Source organism: Rhincodon typus, chromosome 7, assembly GCF_021869965.1.
Source record: "Rhincodon typus isolate 14 chromosome 7, sRhiTyp1.1, whole genome shotgun sequence".
Classification (NCBI taxonomy): domain Eukaryota; kingdom Metazoa; phylum Chordata; class Chondrichthyes; order Orectolobiformes; family Rhincodontidae; genus Rhincodon; species Rhincodon typus.
The window spans coordinates 3165443-3191305 of record NC_063338.1 but is presented as its reverse complement, the minus strand read 5'-3'; the positions used below and the strand labels follow the sequence as shown (position 1 = coordinate 3191305).

General features: G+C 44.1%; 1 protein-coding gene across 1 annotated transcript in view; it reads right to left on the bottom strand.

The window, feature by feature from the left end:
• The window catches only part of lss (lanosterol synthase (2,3-oxidosqualene-lanosterol cyclase)), an 89527-nt gene extending 65064 nt beyond the window's left edge, over positions 1-24463 (bottom strand). The window contains exons 1-8 of the mRNA XM_048599361.1: positions 24366-24463; positions 22786-22954; positions 20410-20548; positions 19785-19893; positions 11967-12088; positions 8996-9092; positions 4234-4369; positions 2719-2827 (exon numbers count right to left, since the gene is read on the bottom strand). Coding sequence (XP_048455318.1) covers positions 2719-2827; positions 4234-4369; positions 8996-9092; positions 11967-12088; positions 19785-19893; positions 20410-20548; positions 22786-22954; positions 24366-24382 — 898 coding nt within the window. The 5' untranslated portion in view covers positions 24383-24463. The remainder of the gene's footprint in view (positions 1-2718; positions 2828-4233; positions 4370-8995; positions 9093-11966; positions 12089-19784; positions 19894-20409; positions 20549-22785; positions 22955-24365) is intronic.
• Between the last annotated feature and the right edge of the window lie 1400 nt (positions 24464-25863).

Sequence of the window (25863 nt, the reverse complement as noted above, 5' to 3'; positions counted from 1 at the left end):
CATCTGTACATCTGTAACATCTGTACATCTGTAACATCTGTACATCTTCATTGTAGTGCTTTAAGCTTTGTATTCACTTTGCCTGCTGTATCAGCTGAAGAAAGGACAGCTGACCCAATTGCCCTGTTCCAAACAGACTTTGCAGCTCAGGCAAACAGAAATACAGGAACTTTCCATTCAGCCCCTTTGGCTTGCTGTGCTGATCAATTAAAGCTATATATATCTTAAATCCATTTAGCAACATTTGATTAATTTTCCTCTATCATGTAAAAAAAAATCATAATTCAATCTTGAAAGCCCTGTTGCACTAGCATTCACAAGCTGTTCAGGGAAAGAATCCGCATGAATCCACAGCTTCTGCATATAAAAGTGCTTTCTTATATCACCTCCGAATGATCTACCCTGGATAAGGTCTGGATTCTCAGCAGTGGAAATAGTTTCTCTGTCATGCCATCAAATCTCTAAAACAATCAACTTTAATCTTCTATAATCAAGGAATAAAAACCTTGTCTGTGGATTAGAATTAGAATTAGAATTAGAATTAGAATCCCTACAGTGTGGAAACAGGCCCTTCGGCCCAACAAGTCCACACCGAACCTCAGAGTATCCCACCCAGATCCATCCCCCCATGACCCATCACCTCCCTGAACAATTTAGCATGGCCAATCCGCCTAACCTGCACATCTTTGGACTGTGGGAGGAAACCGGAGCACCCAGAGAAAACCCACGCAGACACGGGGAGAGTGTGCAAACTCCACACAGACAGTCGCCCGAGGCTGGAATCGAACCCAGGTCCCTGGCGCTGTGAGGCAGCAGTGCTAACCACTGTGCCACCGTGTCGCCTTGTCTGTGCAACCTCTTCTCATGATTTAACCTAGTTAGCCTAGCTTTCGTCCTTGGGAATTTCAATATTGGACAGCATTGTAACCTCCTTCCCCTCAAAAATAAAACCCAGGCTATTTTGTCCTTTCAGAGATGTGGTATCCAGGAATGAACACAGGGTTCCGGGTGGAATCTTCTAGAGTTTTCTGTAACTTTGACATAACGTCCATCCTTGTTAGAGGCCTTCACTAATTTTCCTTTATTTTTATCATTCTTTTTAGTGGAATCATGAGTTGACATTAGGCTTAGTTGAACTTTGACCTGCTGCAAATTTTATCTTTTTTAGAATTAGAATTCCTACAGTGTGGAAACAGGCCCGTCAGCCCAATATGTCCACACCGACACTCAGAGCATCCCACCCAAACCCATCTCCCTTATCTATACATCCCTGAACACTGCAATTTAGCATGGCCAATCCACCTAGACTGCAAATCTTGGGTTATGGGAGAAAACCCACGCAGACATGGGAGAATGTGCAAACTCCATAGAGATAGCTGCTTGAGGGTGGAATCGAACCCGGATTCCTGGAGCTGTGAGGCAGCAGTGCTAACCACTGAGCCACCGTGCCGCCTTAAAAGAGGAAGAAACAAATGCAGACTTTTGCTGTTGGTAACTGGCCCGGAAAATAATGAAATTTACTATCTAAGGAATACTGTGGATGATTTATCATGCTGTGTGTTGCCATGCCAGGGCTGGTAGCTGGAGAATGTTGAGTTGGTCAAGAGAGAACTGATGCTAACCAGCCAACTACAGAGAATATTGATTGAAAAAAAGACCAGTTCTGTCTATTTTTGGTGGGTGTAGAGTGATTTTTGGGAACTTCAGGATGCTGTTGTGTTTTACTCTCTCTTGTTTTCTATCCAGTTAGAAAACTGTTGTTCTGTGAAAAGAAAAGAAAAGAATCTATTAAAAAAATACTTCTGAAAGTTTACTTAAACTGTTTGCTTTCACCTGCAACTTCGAAGTCGAACAGGCAGCATGGTGGCTCAGTGGTTAGCACTGTCTGTGTTCTCCCCTTGTTTGCGTGGGTTTCCACCAGGTGCTCTGGTTTCTTCCCACAGTCCAAAGATGTACAGGTTAGGTGGATTGGCCATATTAAATTACTCAGTGTCCGGGGGTGTGTAAGTTAGGTGGATTAGCCATGAGAAATGCAGTGTTACAGGGAAAAGGGATAGGAGTGGGTCTGGGTGGGATGTTCTTCGGAGGGGTGGTATGGACTCGTTGAGCCGATTGCCCTGTTTCCACAAGCTGTAGGGATTCTATGATTCTATGAATTAGATACACAGTTACGTACATCTCATTATCAAGGTTTGCAGGAGAGCATGATGTCTGAAACTGTTTATATGAACTGGCAAATTAGAATTCTTTTACTTCATTTTTAACTTATCCCTTAATTGTGTCTGTCAATCTGTCTGTGAGAGTGAGAGTGCAAAGACTGGGTACAAATCATAGGTATTAATTAGATTACTTTGTTGTTTAGCTGTGTCCTATTAAAGTTACAGTCTTAATAATCCAGTGATAGTAAGGCTGATTTGGTTTGGCTTGCTATTCCTGGGTCAGAACACTTCGTAATGCTGTCCTCTTGAAAGAAAGGTCAAAAACCCATCATGTTTTTAGATAAAAACTTTATCTACGTGGACTGGTTGGTGGTTGAGCTGGAGACTCTTCAATCAGGAGCAGCCAATTGGCATTAACTGAATACTTCAACTGTCTTGGAGTCACCAGTTTCAGAGGCATAGGAAATGCATTTTTACCAATGACCATTTCACTTCAAGAATTATCTTACATATCGACATCCTCGAAAAAGATAAACTGTTTTCAATCTCCTCTACATACCGTACGCAATGGTGAGAAGCTGGCTGTGTGGGGTGTACAGATCACATGCCGCCACATTGTTTCGCTGGGCAGGCCAGTCAATGGAGCTGTAGTCTTGAATGTAGAGCTCCTGAAGCAAAATCAAAGTTAGAATGTGGCAAGGCAAAGCAATCTTTACTGCTACATGAGAAATGACAACACAGCAGCAATCACAGGACCCATGCTTAAAATAAAACAAAGGAATCATTATCAGCAAGATTTTCTCATTAATAGGGTACAGTTCCAGCTACAGAAAGTTTAGAAGTTTTTGTCCATATTGCCTCTACTGCCCCAGATTTAAACAGGGTGCACACAAATTTTAAAGTACTTTGGCTGTACTTACAGCACAACCATAACATCATTGCAATAACAATAACGTAAAATACAAACCAAATTCTGAGGATGAAGATTTCCTCTTCCAAGGCTTCTCTCCCACCTCATCCCTGTCATTCTGGATTTAGGACATGCTCTGACATTAGGTACTGGTTCAAGATAGCAGGGAATTGGCAATAAGGATAATGACTGCTCATTTTCTCAGGAGTGTTAAGGGAACACAAGGACATCCATGTGAGTGGAACGCCTGATAGCCCAGTACAGAGCGTATGCTTACTCTCTTTAGGAACACAACTATGTACGCAAGTTTGGAAAACTAAGCTTAGTTGACAGTAGTGAAGACCAAGTAAATTTTAGATGTAAGCTAGTCTATAACCAGCTTACAAGCACAGAGCTTCCCTCTTCCTACCACTTTGAAACAGCCCTTCATATGAGGCTTGATTATTTGGAGGATCCCAGCAGGTCAACCTTGGTCCGCCTTCCTAAAGCTTTTCATCTTGCATTCATCAGGAAGTAGGCAGTAAAAAGCCAGACTTGGAAAAGGGGCATCAATTAACACAGCATGAGAAGGTGATGCTCATTGGTTGGGCCATTGTTTGCAATGGAGATGATGCAGAAACTGTTAACTGTCAATCTTCATTTTCAGACAAGGCAGGGACCCCGTTCCCTCTCACCCCTGTCCCACCCACCAACGCCTCTCACTCGCAACCCTTCCCATTCACCGCACACCCATTTCTTTCTTGTTCGCCACCATCCCATCCGCTCACCCTCTTCACAACCTCCCTTGCATCCACCCCAACAAATTACACTTACTACTCCCCCTTCCACCCTCCAACACCCCCTCAACAATTGCTGCCACCCTCCACCTCCCCACACCAAACCCCATGCTACCCCCTCACCACTCTCTATCCATCTTCAGCACCCTCTTTACCTCTACCAAACCCCTTCCCTCCACCTACAAAGTACAACCTCCTAGAACAATAGAATGGAGCTCACTAAATCTAGGTTCTGAAGTCCTCAGAGTGTATATACTTACTCATTGCAGTGAAAGCCTGACCAGACCCAGCCACATCTGATGCTTGAAGTTGAACAACACAAGTTCCCCAACTGTGAAAATACAAACTCGGCTCAAAACACCAAGCATTCTAAGTGATTGATTCCTACCTGGCGCAGGCTGAGAATTAGGTCATCTTCCTGTGCAGTGAGGCGGACAGCATAGCAGTAACTCATAGGGAGATAGACCTGCCGACAGTGACACCATAAGGTGGAAGGGTGAGCTGGTACCCATCGAGGGAAGAGCCTGATAGAATTACAACACAGACAAGCTCAGTAACAAGCGAATCCTTGCAAAGCTGTGTGAAAGACCAACATTGTCCAGCTTTTATCTCATATCTCAGCACTACATCTCACTTCTCCATCAAGACTACAAATAAACAGCAAAGTGATGTCAGGCAGTAGCCCACTTAATAGGACAGGGTGAGGGCTAAGGATTCCTGAATGCAGAAAGCATTTATAACAAAATAGATAAGTTAATAAAATTAGAAGAGAGAGGTGATCTTATTAAAACACAAGATTCTGAAGGGGATTGACAGGGTAGATATTGAGAGGATATTTCCCCTTATGAGAGGATCTGGAATTCGTGGCCACAGTTTCAAAATGCTTTAAGATGGAGATGAGGAGGAATTTCCGCTCTCGGAAGGTCGTTAGTCTGTAGAATTCTTTTTAATCTACAAGGAAGTCAAAGGTGATGGGATGGCAGGCAGGAAAGTGAAATTAAGATCTTAGGAACAGGAGTATCATTCAGCCCATCAAGCATGCTTGAACACTTCAATGCTTTTACCCACCTCATCCGCATAAGCCTGTGCACCACTAGTAATCAGAAAATGTGTCAATCTCTACATTAAACATACTCAAAGACTCAGCCTCCGTGCCCCTTTGTGATAGAGAATTTGAGGCTTGCAAGCCTCAGAGTAAAAAAAATTCTTCTCATCTCAGTTAAAATACTATCCCTCTTATTTTCAAATAATGACCCCTGATTTGAGACACCTTAATCATATGAAAAATTTCAACAGTATCCAGCCTGTCTATCACTTTAACTATTTTTTAAATTCAAAAGAGATCACCCCTCATTCACAGAAACATGGAAACACAAAAAATAGGAACAGGAGTAGACCATTCAGCACTTCAAGCTTACCCACTATTAAACATTATGGCTGAGCATCCATCTCAGCACTCTATTCTCACTTTCTTCCTATACCCTTTGAAGCCTTTAGCCCCAAGAACTATATTTGATACCTTCTTGAAAACATTCAATGTTTTGGCCTTAACCACTTTCTGTGGCAGAGAATTCCACAGGTTCACTGCTCTCTGTGTTATCCACATTATACTTCATCTGCTATGCATTTGCCCACTCACTGAACTTGTCAAAATCACACAGAAGTTTCTGCATCTTCTCCATTGTTCACTCTCCCATCCAGCTGTGACATCTGCAAATGTGGAGCTATTACACTTAGTTCCCTTACCTAAATCATTCATATATATTGTGAGCAGCTGGAGTCCTAGTACTGATCCTCGCAGTACTCCACTAGTCATTGGGTGCCACTCATAAAAAGACCCATTTATTCCTACTCTTGGTTTACTGTCTGCTAACCAGTTCTCCACTTTTGCCATATAGACCGAGTTTTTCGAATCCCTCTTCAGAGGTCAGCCTAAGCATTTCTGGTGAAACTTCGCTGCACTCGCTTTATGGCAATATTATCTTTCTTGAGATAAAGGAACCAAAACTGTACAGTATAATCCACAGGCAGTCTCACCATGCTCCTATACAATTGAAGGAAGACTTCACTACTCCTGTACCCAAATCTTCTTGTAATAAAGGCTAACATTCCATTAGCCCTTCCTAACAACTTGCCACACCTGCGTGATAGTTTTCAGTGACTTATTGACAAGGATAACAAGATCCCTTTCCACGTCTACACTTGTTGACCTCTTACCGTATAAGCACTCTACACATCTGTTCGTCCTATTAAAGTGAATAACCTCACATTTTTCCACATTATATTCCATCTGCTATGTTGTGTCCCATTTACTAAGTCCGTCCCCGAAAACATTTTACGTCATCCTCACAACAAACATTCCCACTTAAGTTTTATATCATCTGCAAATTTGGAGGTGCTATATGTAGTCACAAAAACATAGAACCTCTACAGTGCAGAAAGAAGCCATTTGGCCCATCAAGTCTCACCGACCCCCCGAACAGCATTTGTCCAGACCCAGCCTCCTACTCTATCTCCGTAACCCCGCATTTACCATGGCTAACACACTTAATCTGCACATCCCTAGAGGCTATGGGCAATTCAGAATGGCCAATCCACCTAACCCATACATTTTTGGACTGGGGGAGAATCCAGAGCTTCCGACAGAAACCCACACAGACACAGGGAGAACTTGCAAACTCACACAGACTGTCACCCAAGTCTGGAATTGAACTTGGGTCCCTAGCACTGTGAGGCAGCAGTGCTAACCACTGAGCCACTGTGCCACCTACCTCCAAGTTATTGATTATGTATTAGGGCCTAAGTACTGATCCTTGCAATATCCCACTAATTACAGCCTAAAAAGGCCCACAGTCAGATCAGCCATGGTCTTATTGAATGGTTGTGAAAGTCTGAGGGGCTGAATGGCCTACATCTACACCTATCTCTACTGATTCAAAAATAGACACAATGAAAACAGAACTAGGCACAGACACATCAACAAGGCTAGAAAATCTGGTCAAAGGTGGATTTTGAGGCAGTTTTTAAAAAAAAAAAATTTTTGGGTCCGAGTTTTCTTTTCTACCATTTTGCCCATAGTTAGAACATGTCTTTTCAAACCAAGATTTGCTCAAACGTCGCTTTTTATAGAACTCCAGGATGTTGACACACCCTCTTCACATCTAGTCAGAATTAAACTGTGAATAATCACCCATTGCCACTTGACTCTTTGATTTGATCTCTTTTCCAATAAATCAGTCTGAACTGGTTCTTCTGTTGGATCACTGAATTGTTAAAAAAAATTTGTTCATGGGGCGTGGGCATGAATGGCCGGTCCAACATTTAATGCCCGCCCTCAACTGCCCTTGAGAAATTAAATTCATAGTCCGATTCCACACTATCAAATAAAAGCAACATATGGCGAATGCTGGAAAATCCTTCTCTCACATTCATCTGGTCCATCACTGACTCCTTCCTTCCCTTTCTTGACTGCACTTTTCGATTTCCGAGAATAGGCTGTCCACCAATATCAATCAGAAACCTGTGGCTCCTTCACTACACTTCCTCATATACTGCTTCCTAAAAGGATTCCATTTCATCCTCCCATTCTTCCATTTTTGACACATTTGTTCCAAAAATGCCACCTGTCACCAGGCTGCCTCTGATATGCCTTTTGCCTCAACTGAGGATTCCTCCCCACCGACAGCCTTCAACTGTGCCCGATTCATCTGTCATGTTTCCCCTCCTTCCGAGAACGTCGATAGGGTTCCCCTTTCCCTCATTTCTCACCTCACAAATCTCTGCAATCAAGGGATTATCTTCTGCAATTTCTGCCACCCTCAGCAGGATACCACCACCACCAAACACTCTCCCCTCCACTGTTAGCATTCTACAGGGACTGATCCCTCCATAATACCCTGGTCCATTCCATCACTTCTAACACTTCTTCACACAAACCATGGCCTCTTTCCAAGTAATTGCAGAAGATGCAAGATTTCCTCCTTCCTTACTACCCAAGGCCCACACACACTTTCCAGGTGAAGCAGTAATTTACCCGCACTTCACTCAATCTGCTCTACTGCATTCACTGTTTGCAATGTCTTCTGATTTAGTGGAGAGACCAAGCACAGACTGGGTAACCACTTTATGGAACACCTCCTCTCTATCTGCAAGAATGATCTCAATCTTCCAGGTGTTTGCTGTTTTAATAAATCATCTTGCTCCCATGCAAACATTTCTGTCCTGGGACTGCTGTAATGTTTCAACACAGCTCAAAACAATCCCAAGGAATTTATTTTCTGCTTGGGCACTTTACAGCATTTTGCACTCAATATGAAGTTCCACATTTTCAGAACATGACTTCTGTTCTCCATTTTCATTACACAATTTCCCCCCACTACCAACTCATAACTTCTTTGTACTTTTTTGCCCTCAGCAAACTGGACCCATTTTCTCCTTTTCACACCTAACATTTACACCCATTTACATCGCTATCTTTCCTTTACCACCATTAACACTACCTTTGACTTTTGTTTTGGGCGCCCTCACCATCTGTTCCACCTGCTCCTCCTCCATTATCAGCATTTTAAAAAATCATTTTCCAGCTCTTTTCAGTTCTGAAAAGGTCATAGCAGTCCTGAAACATTAACTCTGTTCCTCTCTCCATTGATGCTGCCAGATTTGCTGAGTTATGCAGCAGTTTGTGCTTTTATCTCAAGAATATCTATGATTATCAATTTTAATTTGAGACAGTTCATTATTTTCAAGTGATCTTCTAACTTGTCTACCCTGCTTCGTTGCACATAACCTAATTGAACATCACATCCTCCCTTTTTAGAGATGTCATATACTTATGAAGGAACTAGAAACCCTTTCTTGCTTTCACTCAATTTTGTTTCATGCTAAGGCTGAGATTGCCTCATTTTGCTTTTTTTCTCACTGCATTTTTCTGCTGTTCTCAAAGTGGCTGCAAAAACATGAACCATTATGCACATAAAAACTGAAAGAACTGTGGATGCTGTAAATCAGAGACAAAAACAGAAATTTCTGGAAAAGCTCAGCAGGTCTGGCAGCATCTGTAGACAGAAATGTTTCTGGTTGAGTGATCCTTCCTCAGAACTAATGAGAGTTCTCAGAACCGTTGAGCAGTTCAGTTGCTGATCAGGACTCACCACATCTCTGGAAACAAGGTGTTCATTCCTTCCCAGCTGTAGACATTAAGAATTGCCAACCAGAATTTACCCCAGGATGGGATTCCGACAGCACCACCTGAAATCCATTATAGATGATTACTTGTCTTTACTAAACATTCGTAGGTATGATTACAAAGCATTTCACACACTACAGATTTATGCAGGTCAGGCAGCACCAGAGGAGCAGGAAAGCTGACGTTTCGGGTTCCGAAACGTTAGCTTTCCTGCTCCTCTGATGCTGCCTGGCCTGCTGTGTTCATCCAGCTCTACACCTTGTTATCTCAGACTCCAGCATCGGCAGTTCCTCCTCTCTGAGATTTATGCAGGTTTCATTTTATGAACAGCAAGAATAAGGGGGCAATAAATTAATGGAGAAAGTGAATGTGAAAGGGATTAAAGCATGAATAAGGATTTCAGCAGGAGGAAACATGTTGCAGAGTCCACTGTTAACATAGAAGAAAAACTAAGCAGGTTAGGTGTTGGATAGGATGCAGAGTTTGAAATTCAATTTTGCTCCAAAATAGGTTGGAGAAGTTTTGTTCAGAGTAACTTAGCTTGAAAAAACAGATGGAGAACACTGGTAAAGAGACAGGTGCAAGCTGTTTTGGTTCTTGATGATATTCTGAAGGAAACTTTAGCTCACACATAACCTAGTCTGCGAGTAGACCTGAACCCAGGAAAGGTGTAAACAGCATCCACAACAAGGTCACCAGTGAGGCTCAGCACCACAATTTTAATGCTGGACTCGATAATTGTTAATAGAAAACTCAAGAACCCAAAAATGGAGTGGATGTTGATCAAAACTAAGTCTCACTTTATACTTGTGGACCATCACTTGAGGACTGGCATGTAGGTGAGTGAAAAGAAAAGGTGCAGGACAATCCCAGGGAAATACTGGCTGTGTCTGGGCAGGTAGAAATGAACAGTACCATGGTAAAGAGAATTGCAAAGGAGGATGGCATAGCTGATCACGTCAAATGCCACAGAACTAGAAACGGGACAAGTAAAAACAAACCAAAGTTTTAATTAGAGAGCATGTAACTGGCCTACTTTGGCCACGATGGTCTCAGTGCTCTGATCAGCTGGGACTGGCAAGATGCAAAAACAGGATTTTGAGAATGGGCATAGAGCTGAAGAAAGACACATATATAAGGACTGAAAGGAAAGACAGATAGAGCAGGAGTTGAAGAGCACTGATCAGTCAGTCATGTCTGCAGAATCAAAACAGAAGGAATTCTACTGGGGCAAAATAAGATATTCCTATTCATGAAACCGGGTTGGTTCAGAGTTGGGTGGGATGGGATGGAGCTGAAGGGAGGACTCAGGGAGTAGGTAACGGAGCCCATGGAAAGAATGAGCTGAGGAAGGGTGGAATTTTAAACAGTGTTTGCTCCTGACAGCCGAATAGGAAGACAATGTCAATTCCATTCTCTCGCTTACTACTGGTCCTCACGAAGTTTCAGCTAAAATTTAAACTGCTTCCAACTTTCAGGGGAGACAATTTGGAAAAGCTATTCCATGCTGAAGCCACCATCAGTTGCTCATGCACTAGTTGCAGGTGGGCTAGATAGCAGCCTCCTGGACAAACAGAGATGTTCCACATCACAGTCACAGCTTCTCTGCCCAACTCTATTGCTGTTCACACAAAGCCTGAGAGTACAAAGGCGCTAAGAGTGTATTTCAAATGAAATTTTACTTGTAAATACTTCATGTTACATTGACTTCACATTATTCATACATTCACCATCATTAACTGGTGATAATTAATCTTGCAGTCAGAGGGTGAATTGTACTGGCACATTTCATGGATGGCATGCACCGATTGTTAGAGGGGAGTTAGGGGCATTTTTATTGTGGAAGTAATAGTGTTGTGTTTTTTGTTCATTTGTAATGGAAAGTTCACTTATGTGTCCAGTCACTCTATGAGACATGAGCGACCTTGCAGGCTGAGCTGATCCTCTTCCAGCTGGCGTTGCTTGAATTACATTCTCTGAGGATAACTGACATCTTGTAGGGAAATTCCAAGCCTTGTAAGGATCCTGCCAGCCAACACTCTCAGATGGACTTGTGTGGACAGAACTAACATCTCACTTAGGCCTCTCATTATTTATTCTTAACTTGGAAAAGCTAGTTCATGCTGAAACCACCATCAGATGGTCATGCACAAGCTGCAGGTGGGCTAGATAGCAGCCCCCTGGACCAACAGTGTTGCTCCACATCACAGTCATAGCACTGTCCCTCATTACATCCAGGCGGACAGTCCTTTCCCACACCCTCCTCCACACTCTAGCTCCATGCTCCAATACCTCTTCCACTGCTCCCTAACCCTGATACACCACTTCATACCAACCTGTCACCAGTGACTCACCCTTGCTGGTCCCAAGCTTCCATGGAGGCTGCGCCTCTGCCTCCCCCTAGGCTGCCCCTTTCCTCATCCTTCCACTGCCTGGCCCTGCCCTGTAGCCTCCCTCCCCCATCCTCCTTCTCGCCCTCTGTCTGTCTATTTCCTGTGTGGAGCTACTCCATTCTAATCTCCTGGCATTTTTTGCTTCCTGTTGGTATCATTTCTTTGTCTGTTATTAGCTCATCAGTTTGCTCTCAGCTTTTGACAAATCAGATGTATCATGGAATGTGCTACTTCGAGCTACATTCAATTTCTAGAAAACCTTGAGATGTTCAGTTTGACACATGCCTTCTTTATTTCTGTTTGTCATTGTTGCTGGAGCCAACCTGTATTCACTGCTGCTTCTCTCAAATTCATGATTTAAGCTATTTTATTACACCAAGTTAATTAGGGAAGTGACTGTCAAGAGTTTGAAGAGTTTTTATTTTTACTGAGTGCTACAGAGCAGTCTTCCTTACATTTGTAGCCCACTCAGCAAAGGCAGCTACAAACCCTCAACAAAAAGAAAGTTCCTTGCACACTGTGATTAGTTATTTGAAGCCTGACCTTTATCATGAAGGTTATTTCTCGCCCGCACCAGGTCAGGGTCATCTGGTCCAACACCAAGGATTCTACAGGCTGCGTAATTCAACGCTGTTCCAAACACTGTTGACTTGTCCTCCACATGCCTAGGATTCAGATCAAAATGTGTCAACATTTGGCTTTAGGAGATAGGAAAGTGCACAACAGGTGAGATGAGGGAAGGAACATCTTTATCATTAACCTCTTAGCACCAACAGTGATCCTAGCATTGGTAAAATTGTGACAGGTTTTGAAGAAACTGGCAATCTATTTGCAAAGCAGGGTCAATGTACAGTCAGAAACTTCAAATGGAATTAGTACGACAAAGAATCAACAGCTCATCTCCCTTTAGGATTAACTCCAGTCTTTGTGCAATGTACAACAGAAAGGCTTCAGTCTGCATTAGTCAGTAACCCCAGCTGGAGTTGCTCAAGTCTGGAGTATACTTGGCAGCATGGCATTTATTGCGCACGCCAAGGTGCCCTGACAACCCAGGACGGTGTTAGAACAGGTCAGCCCAGCAGAATACATGAAACTTCATCAAACTACTGTCGACAAATCTCTGCCTGGCCTGCTAAGTATCTATAGCATTCCCTGTTCTTTTATTTCAGATTCCCAGCATCTGCAGTTTTACACTTTTGTATTAGCATGGGACCAGAGGTACATGATGATCACAGACCAGGTTGGGCAGCCAGTTCTCTTTCCTGAACATCAAGAACGAATGAGTTTTTAGGACAGAGACAGTAGCAACTGCAGATGCTGGAGAATCTGAGATAACAAGGTGTAGAGCTGAATGAACACAGCAGGCCAAGCAGCATCAAAGGAGCAGGAAAGCTGACGTTTCGGGCCTAGACCCTTCTTCAGAAATAGGGGAGGGGAAGGGGATTCTGAAATACATAGGGAGAGGAGGGGAGGCGGATAGAAGATGGATAAAGGAGAAGATAGATGGAGAGGGGACAGACAGGTCAAAGATGCGGGGTGGAGCCAGTAAAGGTGAGTGTAGGTGGGGAATTAGGGAGGGGATAGGTCAGTCCAGGGAGGACGGACAGGTCAAGGGGGCGGGATGAGGCGAGTAGTTAGGAGATGGGAGTGGGGCTTGAGGTGGGAGGAGGGGATAGGTGGGAGGAAGGACAGGTTAGGGAGGTGGGGACAAGCTGGGCTGGTTTTGGGATACGGTTGGGGGAGGGGAGATTTTGAAGCTTGTGAAGTCCACATTGATACCATTGGGCTGCAGGGTTCCCAAGCGAAGTATGAGGTGTTGTTCCCGCAACCTTCAGGTGGCATCGTTGTGGCACTGCAGGAGGCCCAGGATGGACATGTCATATAAGGAATGGAAGGGGGAGTTGAAATGGTTCATGACTGGGAGGTGCAGTTGTTTGTTGCGAAGCGAGCGTAGGTGTTCCGCAAAGCGGTCCCCAAGCCTCCGCTTGGTGTTCCTGATATAGAGAAGGCCACATCTGGAACAACGGATACAGTATACCACATTAGCAGATGTGCAGGTGAACATCTGCTTGACGTAAAAGGTCTCCTTGGGGCCTGGGATGGGGGTGAGGGTGGAGGTGTAGGGGCAGGTGTAGCACTTCCTGCGGGTGCAGGGAAAAGTGCCGGGTGTGGTGGGGCTGGAGGGGAGTGTGGAGCGGACAAGGGAGTCACGGAGAGAGTGGTCCCTCCGGAAAGCAGATAAGGATGGGGAAGGAAAATTGTCTTTGGTGGTGGGGTCGGATTGCAGATGGCGGAAGTGTCGGAGGATGATGCGTTGGATCCGGAGGTTGGTGGGATGGTACGTGAGGACGAGGGGGATTCTGTCTTGGTTGTTATTGCAGGGAGGGGGTGTGAGGGATGAGTTGCGGGAAATGCGGGAGACACGGTCGAGGGAGTTCTCGACCACTGAGGGGGGGCGAAGTTGCGGTCCTTGAAAAATGAGGACATCTGAGATGTTCGGGAGTGGAATGCCTCATCCTGGGAGCAGATGCGGCGGAGGCGAAGGATTTGGGAATAGGGGATGGCATTTTTGCAGGAAGGTGCTCCACCTGGAAGCCGATATCCATTTCAAGCCTACCGACACCCACAGCTACCTAGAATACACCTCCTCCCACCCACCTTCCTGCAAAAATGCCATCCCCTATTCCCAATTCCTCCTCCTCCGCCGCATCTGCACCCAGGATGAGGCATTCCACTCCTGAACATCTCAGATTTCCTCGTTTTTCAAGGACCGCAACTTCCCGCCTCAGTGGTCGAGAACACCCTCGACCGTGTCTCCCGCATTTCCCGCAACTCATCCCTCACACCCCCTCCCCACAATGACAACCAAGACAGACTCCCCCTCGCCCTCACGTACCATCCCACCAACCTCCGGATCCAACGCATCATCCTCCGACACTTCCGCCATCTGCAATCCGACCCCACAACCATAGACATTTTTCCTTCCCCATCCTTATCTGCTTTCCGGAGGGACCACTCCCTCCGTGACTCCCTTGTCCGCTCCACACTCCCCTCCAGCCCCACCACACCCGACACTTTTCCCTAGAATCGCAGGAAGTGCTACATCTGCCCCTACACCTCCACTCTCACCCCCATCCCAGGCCCCAAGGAGACCATTTACATCAAGCAGATGTTCACCTGCACATCTGCTAATGTGGTATACTGTATCCGTTGTTCCAGATGTGGCCTCTCTACATCGGGGAAACCAAGCGGAGGCTTGGGGACCACTTTGCGGAACACCTACGCTCGATTCGCAACAAACAACTGCACCTCCCAGTCGTGAACCATTTCAACTCCCCCTCCCATTCCTCAGATGACATGTCCATTCTGGGCCTCCTGCAGTGCCACAACGATGCCACCTGAAGGTTGCGGGAACAACACCTCATACTTCGCTTGGGAACCCTGCAGCCCAATGGTATCAATGTGGACTTCACAAGCTTCAAAATCTCCCCTCCCCCAACCGTATCCCAAAACCAGCCCAGCTTGTCCCCACCTCCCTAACCTGTCCTTCCTCCCACCTATCCCCTCCTCCCACCTCAAGCCCCACTCCCATCTCCTAACTACTAGCCTCATCCCGCCCCCTTGACCTGTCCGTCCTCCCTGGACTGGCCTATCCCCTCCCTAACTCCCCACCTACACTCACCTTTACTGGCTCCACCCCGCCTCTTTGACCTGTCTGTCCCCTCTCCATCTATCTTCTCCTTTATCCATCTTCTATCCGCCTCCCCTCCTCTCCCTATGTATTTCAGAATCCCCTTCCCCTCCCCTATTTCTGAAGAAGGGTCTAGGCCCGAAATGTCAGCTTTCCTGCTCCTTTGATGCTGCTTGGCCTGCTGTGTTCATCCGGCTCTACAGCTTGTTATCCGAGTTTTTAGGACAAACAGCTTTTATGTTCATTTTCAATTAGAAGCCATCTCATGAAGAAGCAGAGTTGTCAAATTAAATTCCATAACTTGTGCTGCTGAGATGTTCAATTCGCAACCTTGAGACTGCTGTCAAAACAGTAAGCTGATACCTAGAATCCATGATATCTCTTCCGTTGCCTCCTTACATCTTATCTGGGCCTGCATAGTTAAGCACCTTTAAAGTTGCTAACCCCACTAGTACCTCCTCACTGTTTTAATTTCTTTGAGCATGTCACAGTCCTCCATCCTGACATCTGTACCTGCGTAATCCTTTTCCACCGTAAAGACCAATGTAAAGTATTCATTAAGGTCGGATCCCATGTCTTCATGATCCATAGACTACCTCAACGGTCCCCAATAGGTTCTGTTCTTTCCCTTATTATTCTCTCGCTCTTTATAAATTTAAAAAATCCCTTTGGGTTTTCCTTTATTCGACCCACAAATGTTTTCTCATGCAGTCTTTCAATTTCCCTAAATTTCCTTTTTAAGTTATCCCCTTGCACTCTTTACACTCCTTTAAGGGATTCTGCTGTACTGAGCCCTCTGCGTCTGCCATTGCTTCCTTTTTTTGGTCTTTCTGTCACTTGAAATAGAGTTCTCCAATTTTGGTCCCACTTCTTGTCTTTACAGAAGATGTTTTCCTCTTTGAATACCTCCCACTGCTAAGACACATTAGCTACACCAAGTCCACTTGGGGCAAACTGTATCCTATCTTAGTAAAGTTAGCCTTTCCCCAGTTTGGAACCTTTTTACTCAGCCTGTCCTTACCTTTTTCTGTAAGTATCCTAAAGTTAACTGAGTTACTATCACTATCTCCAAAATGTACCCTTCCTGATATGCCGGCCACCTGGCCGATCTCAGTTCTGCATATTAGGTCCAGAAACTTCCCCTCCGTTGTTGGGCTTTCTGCGTACCAGCTGAAAAGGATTTCTGGGATGCCATTTAAGAATTTTGTTCTCTCCGTACTTTGGGCACAAGCTATTCCAGTTAATATTTGGTAGTTAAAATTCCCTATTATTACTGGCTTATTATTCTTACATTTCTCTGAAATTCAGTTTTATATTTGATCAGCTCTCTCTCCCTGAATGTTTGGGGCCGAGGGTACACACTCAAGAGCCTGTCTGCTTTTTTAGTGTCTGTATATTTCTACCCAAATAGTCTCATTTAATGATGCTTACAAGATATCATCCCTCCTCACTGCTATAAAATACTTTGATCAATATTATGACCTCTACCAACTTCTAACCTACTCTATTTTGACTGAATACCTTATAACCAGGAACATTGAGCTGCCAATCCTGCCCATCTTTCGGCCAAGTCTCAGTCATAGCTACAATATTACACCCATGTGCCTATCTGTGCTTTCAACTCATCTGTTTTATTCCACAGAAACAGCCTATGAAATTTAAGCATGAACAGGCCATTTAGCACTTCAAGCCTGCTCCACCATTCATCAAGATCATGGCTGGTCTGTCCCAGGCCTCACTTATTCTTTTGTGCCAGATCAGCACAGCCATCAATTCCTGAGATTTCAAAAATCTATTTACCGTCTCTTTAAATATTTTCAGTGATCCTTCCTCTGCATCTCTCTGGGATAGAGAATTCCAGAGACATTCATTAGCCCCAAGATTAAAAAAAATTCCTTCACAATTTTAAATGAGTGTCCCTTCATTCGGCCTCCTAGTTCGAGACTCCCCACAAGTGGAAACATCTTCTCAACATCTGCCCTGTCAAGACCTCCCAGAATATTCTGAGGAAGCGTCGCTCGAACCGAAACGTTAACTCTGATTTCTCTCCACAGATGCTGCCAGACCTGCTGAGTTTTTCTAGCAATTTCTGTTTATGTGTCCCCTCAGAATCTTGTATGTTTCTTCTAAACTCCAATGAATAAAGGCCCAACCTGTTCAACTGTTCTGAATAAGTCAAGTCCTTCATCCCCAGAAACAGCCTAGTGAATCTCTTTTGAACTGCCTTCGATGGTGACGTATCCTTTGTTAAATACAGGGAGCAAAACTGTAAACAGTACCGCAGGTGTGGCCTCACCAACACCCTGTACAGATCACTGGATGTATTTAAAGAGGAGGTAGACAGATTTTTGGAAAAGAGAAGTTAATAGCTGTGAGGAGCTGGCATAAAACTGGAATTGAAGCTTGGGCAGATCAGCCATGCTGTTATAGAACAGTGAGGCAACACAAGATGCTGAATGGCCTACTTCTGCTCCTATTTATGTTCTTTTGAAATACTGTGAGCTCCTTTCTTGTGAAGTAACATTTTGTGGGCACCTAGATCACTACTGCCAGTGCAATGATAACTTTCCTTATTAGCAAAGCTGCCCCACCTCCCGTTCCCTTTTACCTATTCTTCTGAAACATTGAATGCCCTTGAATATTGAGTTCCCAGTCCTGGTCACTCTGTAAGCAGATCTCTTTAATAGCTATCAAGTTGTATTAATTTATTTCTGTTCACGCCATCAACTCATCTATCTCACAATGCTCTGTGAATTCAGATAAAGAGCCTAAAGCTTTGACTTTTTACAATTACTGATCATTCTTTTTCTACTTTCTCCTGCACTCTTCTGCATATGTATTGTCTACCCCTTCCTGATACACTTTAATTATTGTGTGTTTCTGCACTATCCTGTACCTCTGCTCTCTAGTATATTTTTATTTTTTTAATTTTCCCCTCAACTAAATCCTATCTCCATCACTAAACAGTTTAAAGCCAATCTTCAATCCTACTTATACAATTCACCGGGACACTGGTCCCAGTATGATTCACGTGAACCCTATCCCAACAAACCAGCTCTCGCTTTCCTCAGTACTGGTGTCTTGAATCAGAACTCATTTCTCTCTTACCAATCTTTGAGCTATGAGTTTTCTGCCCTACACCATTTACCCTACACCTATCTTTACATTGCTCAGCTAGTAACCTGGAGAATATTAACTTTGTGGTTCTGCTTTTAATGTACCCTGAGCTGTTTGTAATCCCTCAGCACAGTCTCTTTCCTAGTCCTGCATATGTTGTTGATACCAGTTGTTGTGGACAATGACGACTGGATCTTCCCATCCCGCTCCAAGTTCCTCTGCAGATCAGGAGAGATGAAACCAGGTAAACAATTCAGCATTCTGGACTGTCTGTCTTTCCTGCACTGAACAGTATCTATTCACCTATGTATGCTAGACCCTATTATTACTCTATTTCTCTTTCCTCCCCTTACTTGAATGGCGTTCTGGACAACAATGGCTGTGGTCAGTTCACTCAACCTCCCTGCAGTCTGAGCTTCCGCCAGCTCCCACATACAATAGCTGCAACACATCACCTGCCCAGCCATCTCTATTAGTCGATTCATGTAAGTATTTTAAAAGTGAATGTCGTAACTGTACTCTTCAGCTGCAATAACATCGCCTGATTCAACCACGCTCCTTGCATTAAAATATGTCCCATTTAGCCTTGCTAAACTCACTTCTTCCTTACCTAGTTTGTATTTCCTCTGCCATCCAGAGTAATTCACTAGAGTTTTAATTTCTAATTCAATCACAGGTCTCTCCCCTCTGAACTACTTGTCAGGATACCATCTCCTTGCTGGTTTCGGAAGTCACTGCTGTACAAAGACCTTAAAGGTTCAGGCACTGGGAAAAAAAATAGAGGCAGCACTGCTGTCAACCTACTTTAAATCTGGCCCAACAGTAATAGAATCCCTCCCGTAAGGATCTTGGTACCATTCTGTTCAAATGTAACCTATCCAACTTGTACATTTCCCACCTCCCTCAGAAATAATCCTAGTGCCTCGGGAATTGAAAGCTTCCCTCCTGCACTCTCTTTCCAGCCACACATTCATTTGGTCTACTTTTCTATCCCTATATTTACTACTATGTGGCTGTGGGAGTAATCTGGTGATTAGTCCCTTTGAAGGTACAATGATAATTCCTTTCTACAGGATCACTTGTCAGGGCATGGGGAGGGTAGCTTGCTGGAAATAATGACTTCCGGCCAGAATTGTAACCATAGACTATTATACATTGTTTGAAAACCACAGCAATTCAAGTCATCAGTGAATTTTAACAGCAGTCAACCTTCGAGCCTCAGCATCTATTAGATTTATAGAGCTCTAAGGCGCAGAAAAAGATTGGCCATCATGTTTGCGCCGGTCAAAAACAATCACCTAACTATTCTAATCTCATTTTCCAGCACTTGACCCATTGCCTTGTATGGTTTCACATGTTCACATCTAATTAGTTCTTCAATGTCATAAGGGTTTCTTTAGCACCCTTATAGGCAGTGAGCTCCAGATTCCCATCATCTTCTAGTTTAGACTAGAATTCATCCCAAGATACCGAAGGAAAGACCGGTTAACATCAGAACAAACTCCATTTCTCCATTCCGTGTTTTGTTTTGTTACAAATTTATTAATACTTACAGTCCCCATCCGCCATCTGGAAGCTGTACTGAGCGCAGGTATCGAATCATCTCCTTCCTCTGAGCCTCTGACAATGATATCTTTGCTACATGACATGTAATCAGTAGCCCTAAAAGATACGAATCATTAACAAAGATATTCTTATTTAAAATTCATTTTTGTTTTCACATTAGGGTAGATTATATTCAACCCAAAACTGAATACATCTTTTTGGGATTAAGACGGACAGCTCCACAATTATTTGAGGTCAGCATTTCCTAAAGTCAGAAGGACCATTAGAAAGTATGCAAGGGATTTCCCTAGACCAGGGAGAAAGCCTCAAGAAAATAGATAACGTTACCCTTCCTTATTTTTCCCATCGATTTACGGGGTGTAATGTAGAGAGATACAAAGAAAAAAAGCAGTTGAAATAATGGCTCAAAACTCAAGCCCTAACACCCGCACTACACATCATATCCCAATATCTCCATTCTCCAGTGTGTTGTTGGTCCTTCTTTACTGGTGGTGTGGGGTTTGCAGGGGTGTTTGTTCTGGAAGTTTTTCCCTTGATATGGAGGGGATCAGAAACCAGCATGATGAACGGCAAGTGTACCCATGGTCCATTTCTGGAACATTCCCAACTAACCTGGTAGAAGGAATAGGGGTCCACCATAGTCTCCAGCCCAATGTCCATCCTCAGCCTGTAGCTTTGCATAAAATGTCATTCCCTGCAGAACTGCCTCTTGTGGTGTCGCAGCTCTTGGTAAATCCCTGGTAAATTTACTCTGAAACACAAGGCATTATATGCTTGGATTTTTTTTTTTAACTGCATTACACCAAAACTCAAACCCCACTGTCCCCCTGTTCTAACTATGTGTTCAGGGGTGAATACACAAACACTTCCATTCCTGAGATCAATGTAGACAGGGCAGGGGTGTTTGAGTACAGAGATTTGAGCATTAACCTCCTGAATGATCGATTCTAATACCTACCCCAGAAGTGATAGCAAGTTAACTGGTTAATAGTTTCCTGCCTCCCTCTCCACTTAAATGGAGTGATTATATTTGTTTCACTTAACTTACTCTTTTCCTTTTGAATACCTGTAAAAACTCTCGCTATCCATTTTTACATTTGTAGCTAACTTTCTGTCCTTCTATGCCCTTCTTTATTTTTGGTTCTATCTTTGTGCAGTTATCTGCTTTTCCTTAATATCGATGCAAGCCTCAACTTCTTTAGTCAACCATGGATGGTAGGGCTGCCCCTTCTATTTTTTGAGAGTGTAAAATCTTACTTATTCTGACTGGTCTGAAACATCTCTTTAAATGTCTCCCACTACTTCTCTATTGATTTATGTCCTAGCCTAAAATCCCAGTTCACTTCAACTAGCTCAGTTTCCATGCCCACAGAGTTGCCTTATTCAAAATTAAAATACCAGTCTTAGAACTTCTCTTCTCCCTTTCAAGTCACAATCCAATCATACTATGATCACTGCTCCATACTGGTGCCTTTATGGAGGTCACTAATTAGTCATGTCACAATGTATAATACTAAACGGGATATAAACTACACTGAGTTTGGTTCTGATATGGTTGCTCTAAAAAACTCTCCTGAAAGTTTTCTATGAACTCCTAATTCAGTCTATCATTACCAATCTGATTTTTCCAGTGTATACGAAGATTAAAATCACTTACATTCATTGTCATCCCTTTATCACAAGCATCCAACATTTCTTTTTGAATACTCCATCCCACATTTTGGCTACTGTCCGGGTGCCCGAAAACACTGCCACGAGTGATTTTGCTCCCCTACTGTTCCTCATCTCCACCCAAACTGAATGTACATCCTGACCTGCTATTTGATTGGATGATGACATCTGGCTGTTCAAAAAGTTGTTGAGGCAAGTGAAACAGTGTTTTTGAATGCTACGGTTTGCCTTTCAGGTTACTCACAGGCATACGGTGCCCTGGCAATTAATATTTACTTCCTGGAGATTGCAGAGCAACAGGGAGCTACCAACACTCATCTCAACACACCAAAAGAATAATGGTTTAAGCATTCACGGTAATTGAAAACGTATAAAATTAAATTGACTACTAGTGAGGGTGTTGACATCTTGGGGGAGTGCAGTCGACATCACATCCATGGCACCATCAGGCAAATGACAGTACAAGGTGGGCCACAGCAAGGTGTCAAGTAAAGGGATTCCTTTGTTGATGATAAAATGGTGTTTCAACAACGTCTGGGCAGTGATTTTAGAATGATTTCATTGTCTTTGAAAAGTTTCAAAGTGGATTTTCTCTAACATTATCAGGGATCGGGGTCAAAGCTAAATGGAGAGACTACAGGATGTGCTTACAAAACTAAGAAAGTCAGGAGAGACAGTAAGAACTACCGATGTTGGAGTCAGAGATAACACAGCGTGGAGCTGGAGGAACACAGCAGGCCAGGCAGCATCACAGGAGCAGGAAAGCTCCAGCTCCACACTGTGTTATCTAAGAAAGTCAGGATATTTGATCGCGGTACTCAGAAAAATCATGAACAATTTTGATATCTGGAAATAAAGGGAAACTGGCTTCAGTGGCAGAAGTGTCGGTCAGCAAAGGATACCGATTTAAACTGATCGGCAGGAGGAACAGAAGTGGCACAACAGAACTTTATTAATCCATGGAGTTGCTGTGGGCTGAATTCACTTCCTGAAAGTATCAGGGATACAGGTTCAACTGCAGCATTGAAAAAAAAATTGGACATGTAGCTGAAGGAGATACATCTACAGAGCGACAAAGAAAGGAATTAAAAGGATTGTACAGGCACACATGGTGGTCTCCTATTCTGTATCATTCAGTCAAGCCTACCATTTCAGAAGATGAAAGATACAGCAATGAGATTTTACTTCAAATGTGAATCTAGACTTTGCTCTTTCAGTGCCTCGTTTGTAAATAAAATAATGGACTGTACATGATGGCTGTCCATATTGGTTTGAAGACAGAGTCACATTGAAAGTCTTAATGATATAGATACATACAGTGTCAAGCCCCAGTGAATGTAGCTCCAGCATTGTCTGTTGCCTGTCTTCTGTTTCTCTGTAGTCGATATACCTCCAAGTCTGTCTGCCCTCAACATTAGACAGCCTCCAGTGCATCAAATCTGTAACTGGTTCAGTTTTATATGGGCCACCTCTTCTCCGCAAACACCTGTGAACAGGAGAAATACATCCTATATATAGAGCTGACACAAGCCCAACATTCACCCTGCCATAGACAAGAAATCACTGACTGTAACGTGTATTTTTACTTGACTTTGTCTAAATCCTCAGCGCCAGCTACACATTGTTGGAAAGAAACTCATGCACACATTAGGAAAGTGTGGATGTGTGGACAAACAAAACCTTCTATTGCCTTGGAGATGTCCCACTTCTCCAAAAGCAAGAGGTTTTTGAAACTAACTATGTTTGACAATTTTCCAATGGTTGAGTCAGCTGACATATTGAGAGGCCGAAGGCTAAGGAATGTCCTAGATTCCATCACAGACTGTGCTAAACTGGCTTATTTCAGAATCAGACTGCAAAAGCTCCCTTGAGAGCCTTGTAGGGTTAGGAAGTGGAATCTAGTTAGTCTGTATTCACACTTTTTACAATTGTGCTATCATCCTCGAGGACAATGAAAACTCTTACAGAGAGAGTTCATAGATTCATAGAATCCCTGCAGTGTGGAAACAGGCTCTCCGGCCCAACAAGTCCACACCGACTTTCAGAGCATCCCACCCAGGCCCAGGCCCATCCCCCTAATCTACAAATCCCTGAACACTGTGGGGAATTTAGCATTGCCAATCCACCTAGCCTGCACATCTTTGGACTGTGGGAGGAAACCAGCGCACCCGGAGGAAACGCATGCAGACACGGGAAGAATGTACAAACTCCACACAGACAATTGCCTGAGAGTGGAATCGAACCCAGGTCCCTGGCGCTGTGAGGCAGCAGTGCTAACCACTGAGCCAATGTGCCGCAACAAACACAAAGGGACTGTCTTGGGAGTGTTTGATAGGGCCACTGTAGAGGTAGCTTAATTTACAGATCACAGGATGCTTCAGTCTGTACTTAATTCTGCGCTGTCCTCTATTGCCTACATAATTTGATATACACACATAAACAACCTATAAAACCATTCATATACCATGCCTCCTCTAAATATATAACTCACGTGTGTAAGAAAATCTTCTATATCACCCTATAAAACCTTCCTGTATATAGAATCCCTCTATATTACGCTCTACATATATTGCCCTCTTTCGAATATAATCTCTAAATATAACTAGCCACATAAATATCTTATCTGCTCGATACAAGCCTCTCTACTTCTCTCTTTGGTAGCCCCTCTCTTTATGATATTCTCCATACGATATTCAGTATCTGCTATGTTCTGATATATTCAATATATAGTATACGATAGTCCTTAAGATATATTCTAAACTATACATTCTCTATAATGATACGTTATATGATTTATTATCTCTAATGATACGTTCTGCACGTGACTTTTCTTTCTATATTCGATATAATACAGTCTCCATTCTATATGATCTATTCAACGTCATATACACTCTCACCCGGCTGCAGGCTCCATTCTTCTCGACCAGACTAGATCAGCTCAGCTGACCATGGACCCAGATACAGGGGCCAATCGGAGGCAAGCGTTGCCCCCAAGCGACCAATGAGCGTTAGGTGGGCGGAGCCCTACGCCGCCTGCGACTCGAACGATCAGTCGCGCGGGGGCGGGGCGTCATTAACTGGTTCACACCAAACAGCGACTAGTAGGTATGGCAACGGGCAACCAATCAGCTGGAGGAACGGAGCTTCAGGGCTGGCCAATGGACTGCGATTTGGGTGGGGCTGGTAGACAGGATTGGAAAGAATCAATGCTGGGACCTGTGCTGAAAACAACAAATGTTGGAGATCACAGCGAGTCAGGCAGCATACATGGAAAGAGAGCAAGCTAACGTTTCGAGTCCACATAACTATTCATCAGAGCTGCAGACGCTGTAGAGTGGGAGATCGAGGGGGTCTACAAAGGGAAATCCAGGAACTGGAAAGGGAGATTGAGGGACTGAGAGACTATGGAGGTGGTGATCTAGGGTCTGAGACAGTGGAGATGGCGGGGTGACTGGGGAAGTGGTGATCGAGAGGCTAAAAGACTGTGGAGACGGTGATCGAGGAATTGGATGACTGGGGAGGTGGTGGTCAAGGGGCTGAAAGACTGTGGAGATGGTGATCGAGGGATGAGAGATTGTGGAGGTGGTGACCTGGGGATTGAGAGTGTTGAGGTGATGATCAGTGGCAGGGTGACTGTAGAGGTGGTGATCCAGGGGCTGAGAGACTGAAGAGATGGTGATTGAGGGGCTGAGAGACTGTGGAGTGGTGATTGAGAGACTGGACGGAGTGTAGAGAGGGTGTTTGGGGGTCCAAAGAGAGGATCGAGGGTCAGGGAGGGCTTAGAAACTGGAACTGAGACGGTTAGACATGGTGATTGAGGGGTAGTGGAGGACCATAGAGAGGAGGATCTAGGGGGTGGATAGAGAGGGGATCAAAGGGCAAGAGCAGTGGGCAGGGGGATTGAAAGGGAGGGGTAAAGGGTGATTGAGGTGGAGGGGCTAAAAGAGGTGGATCAGGGGTTTAGAGACAATGATTGAAGGGTTTGGGAGGATCAATGGGTATGCGGGCATCAAGGGGAGGATTTAGTGAGGGTGATTTATGCTCAAGAGGAGGTGGTAGAGAAGGGGCTTGAGGGGGACGGTGAGAGGGTAGAGAGGGCAATCAGGAGGGAGAAGGGGTTAGAAAGACAAATGGAGGAGGATCGAGATGCAAGGGGGGGATCAAGGCATGAGGGAGTAGAAGGGGGGGTAGGAAATCAAGGAGTGTAGGAGGGGACTAAATGACCTTAAGTGGGGGATAAAGTGGGAACAGGGTATTGAGTTGGATGATCAGCCATGATCATATTGAATGGCAGAGCTGGCCTGAAGGACCTAATGGCCTTCTCCTGCTCCTATTTTCTTAGTTCTCTGTTTGTTGAAAAAATAGCCCTTGCATTTGTTTCTTTTGCAGAGCTCC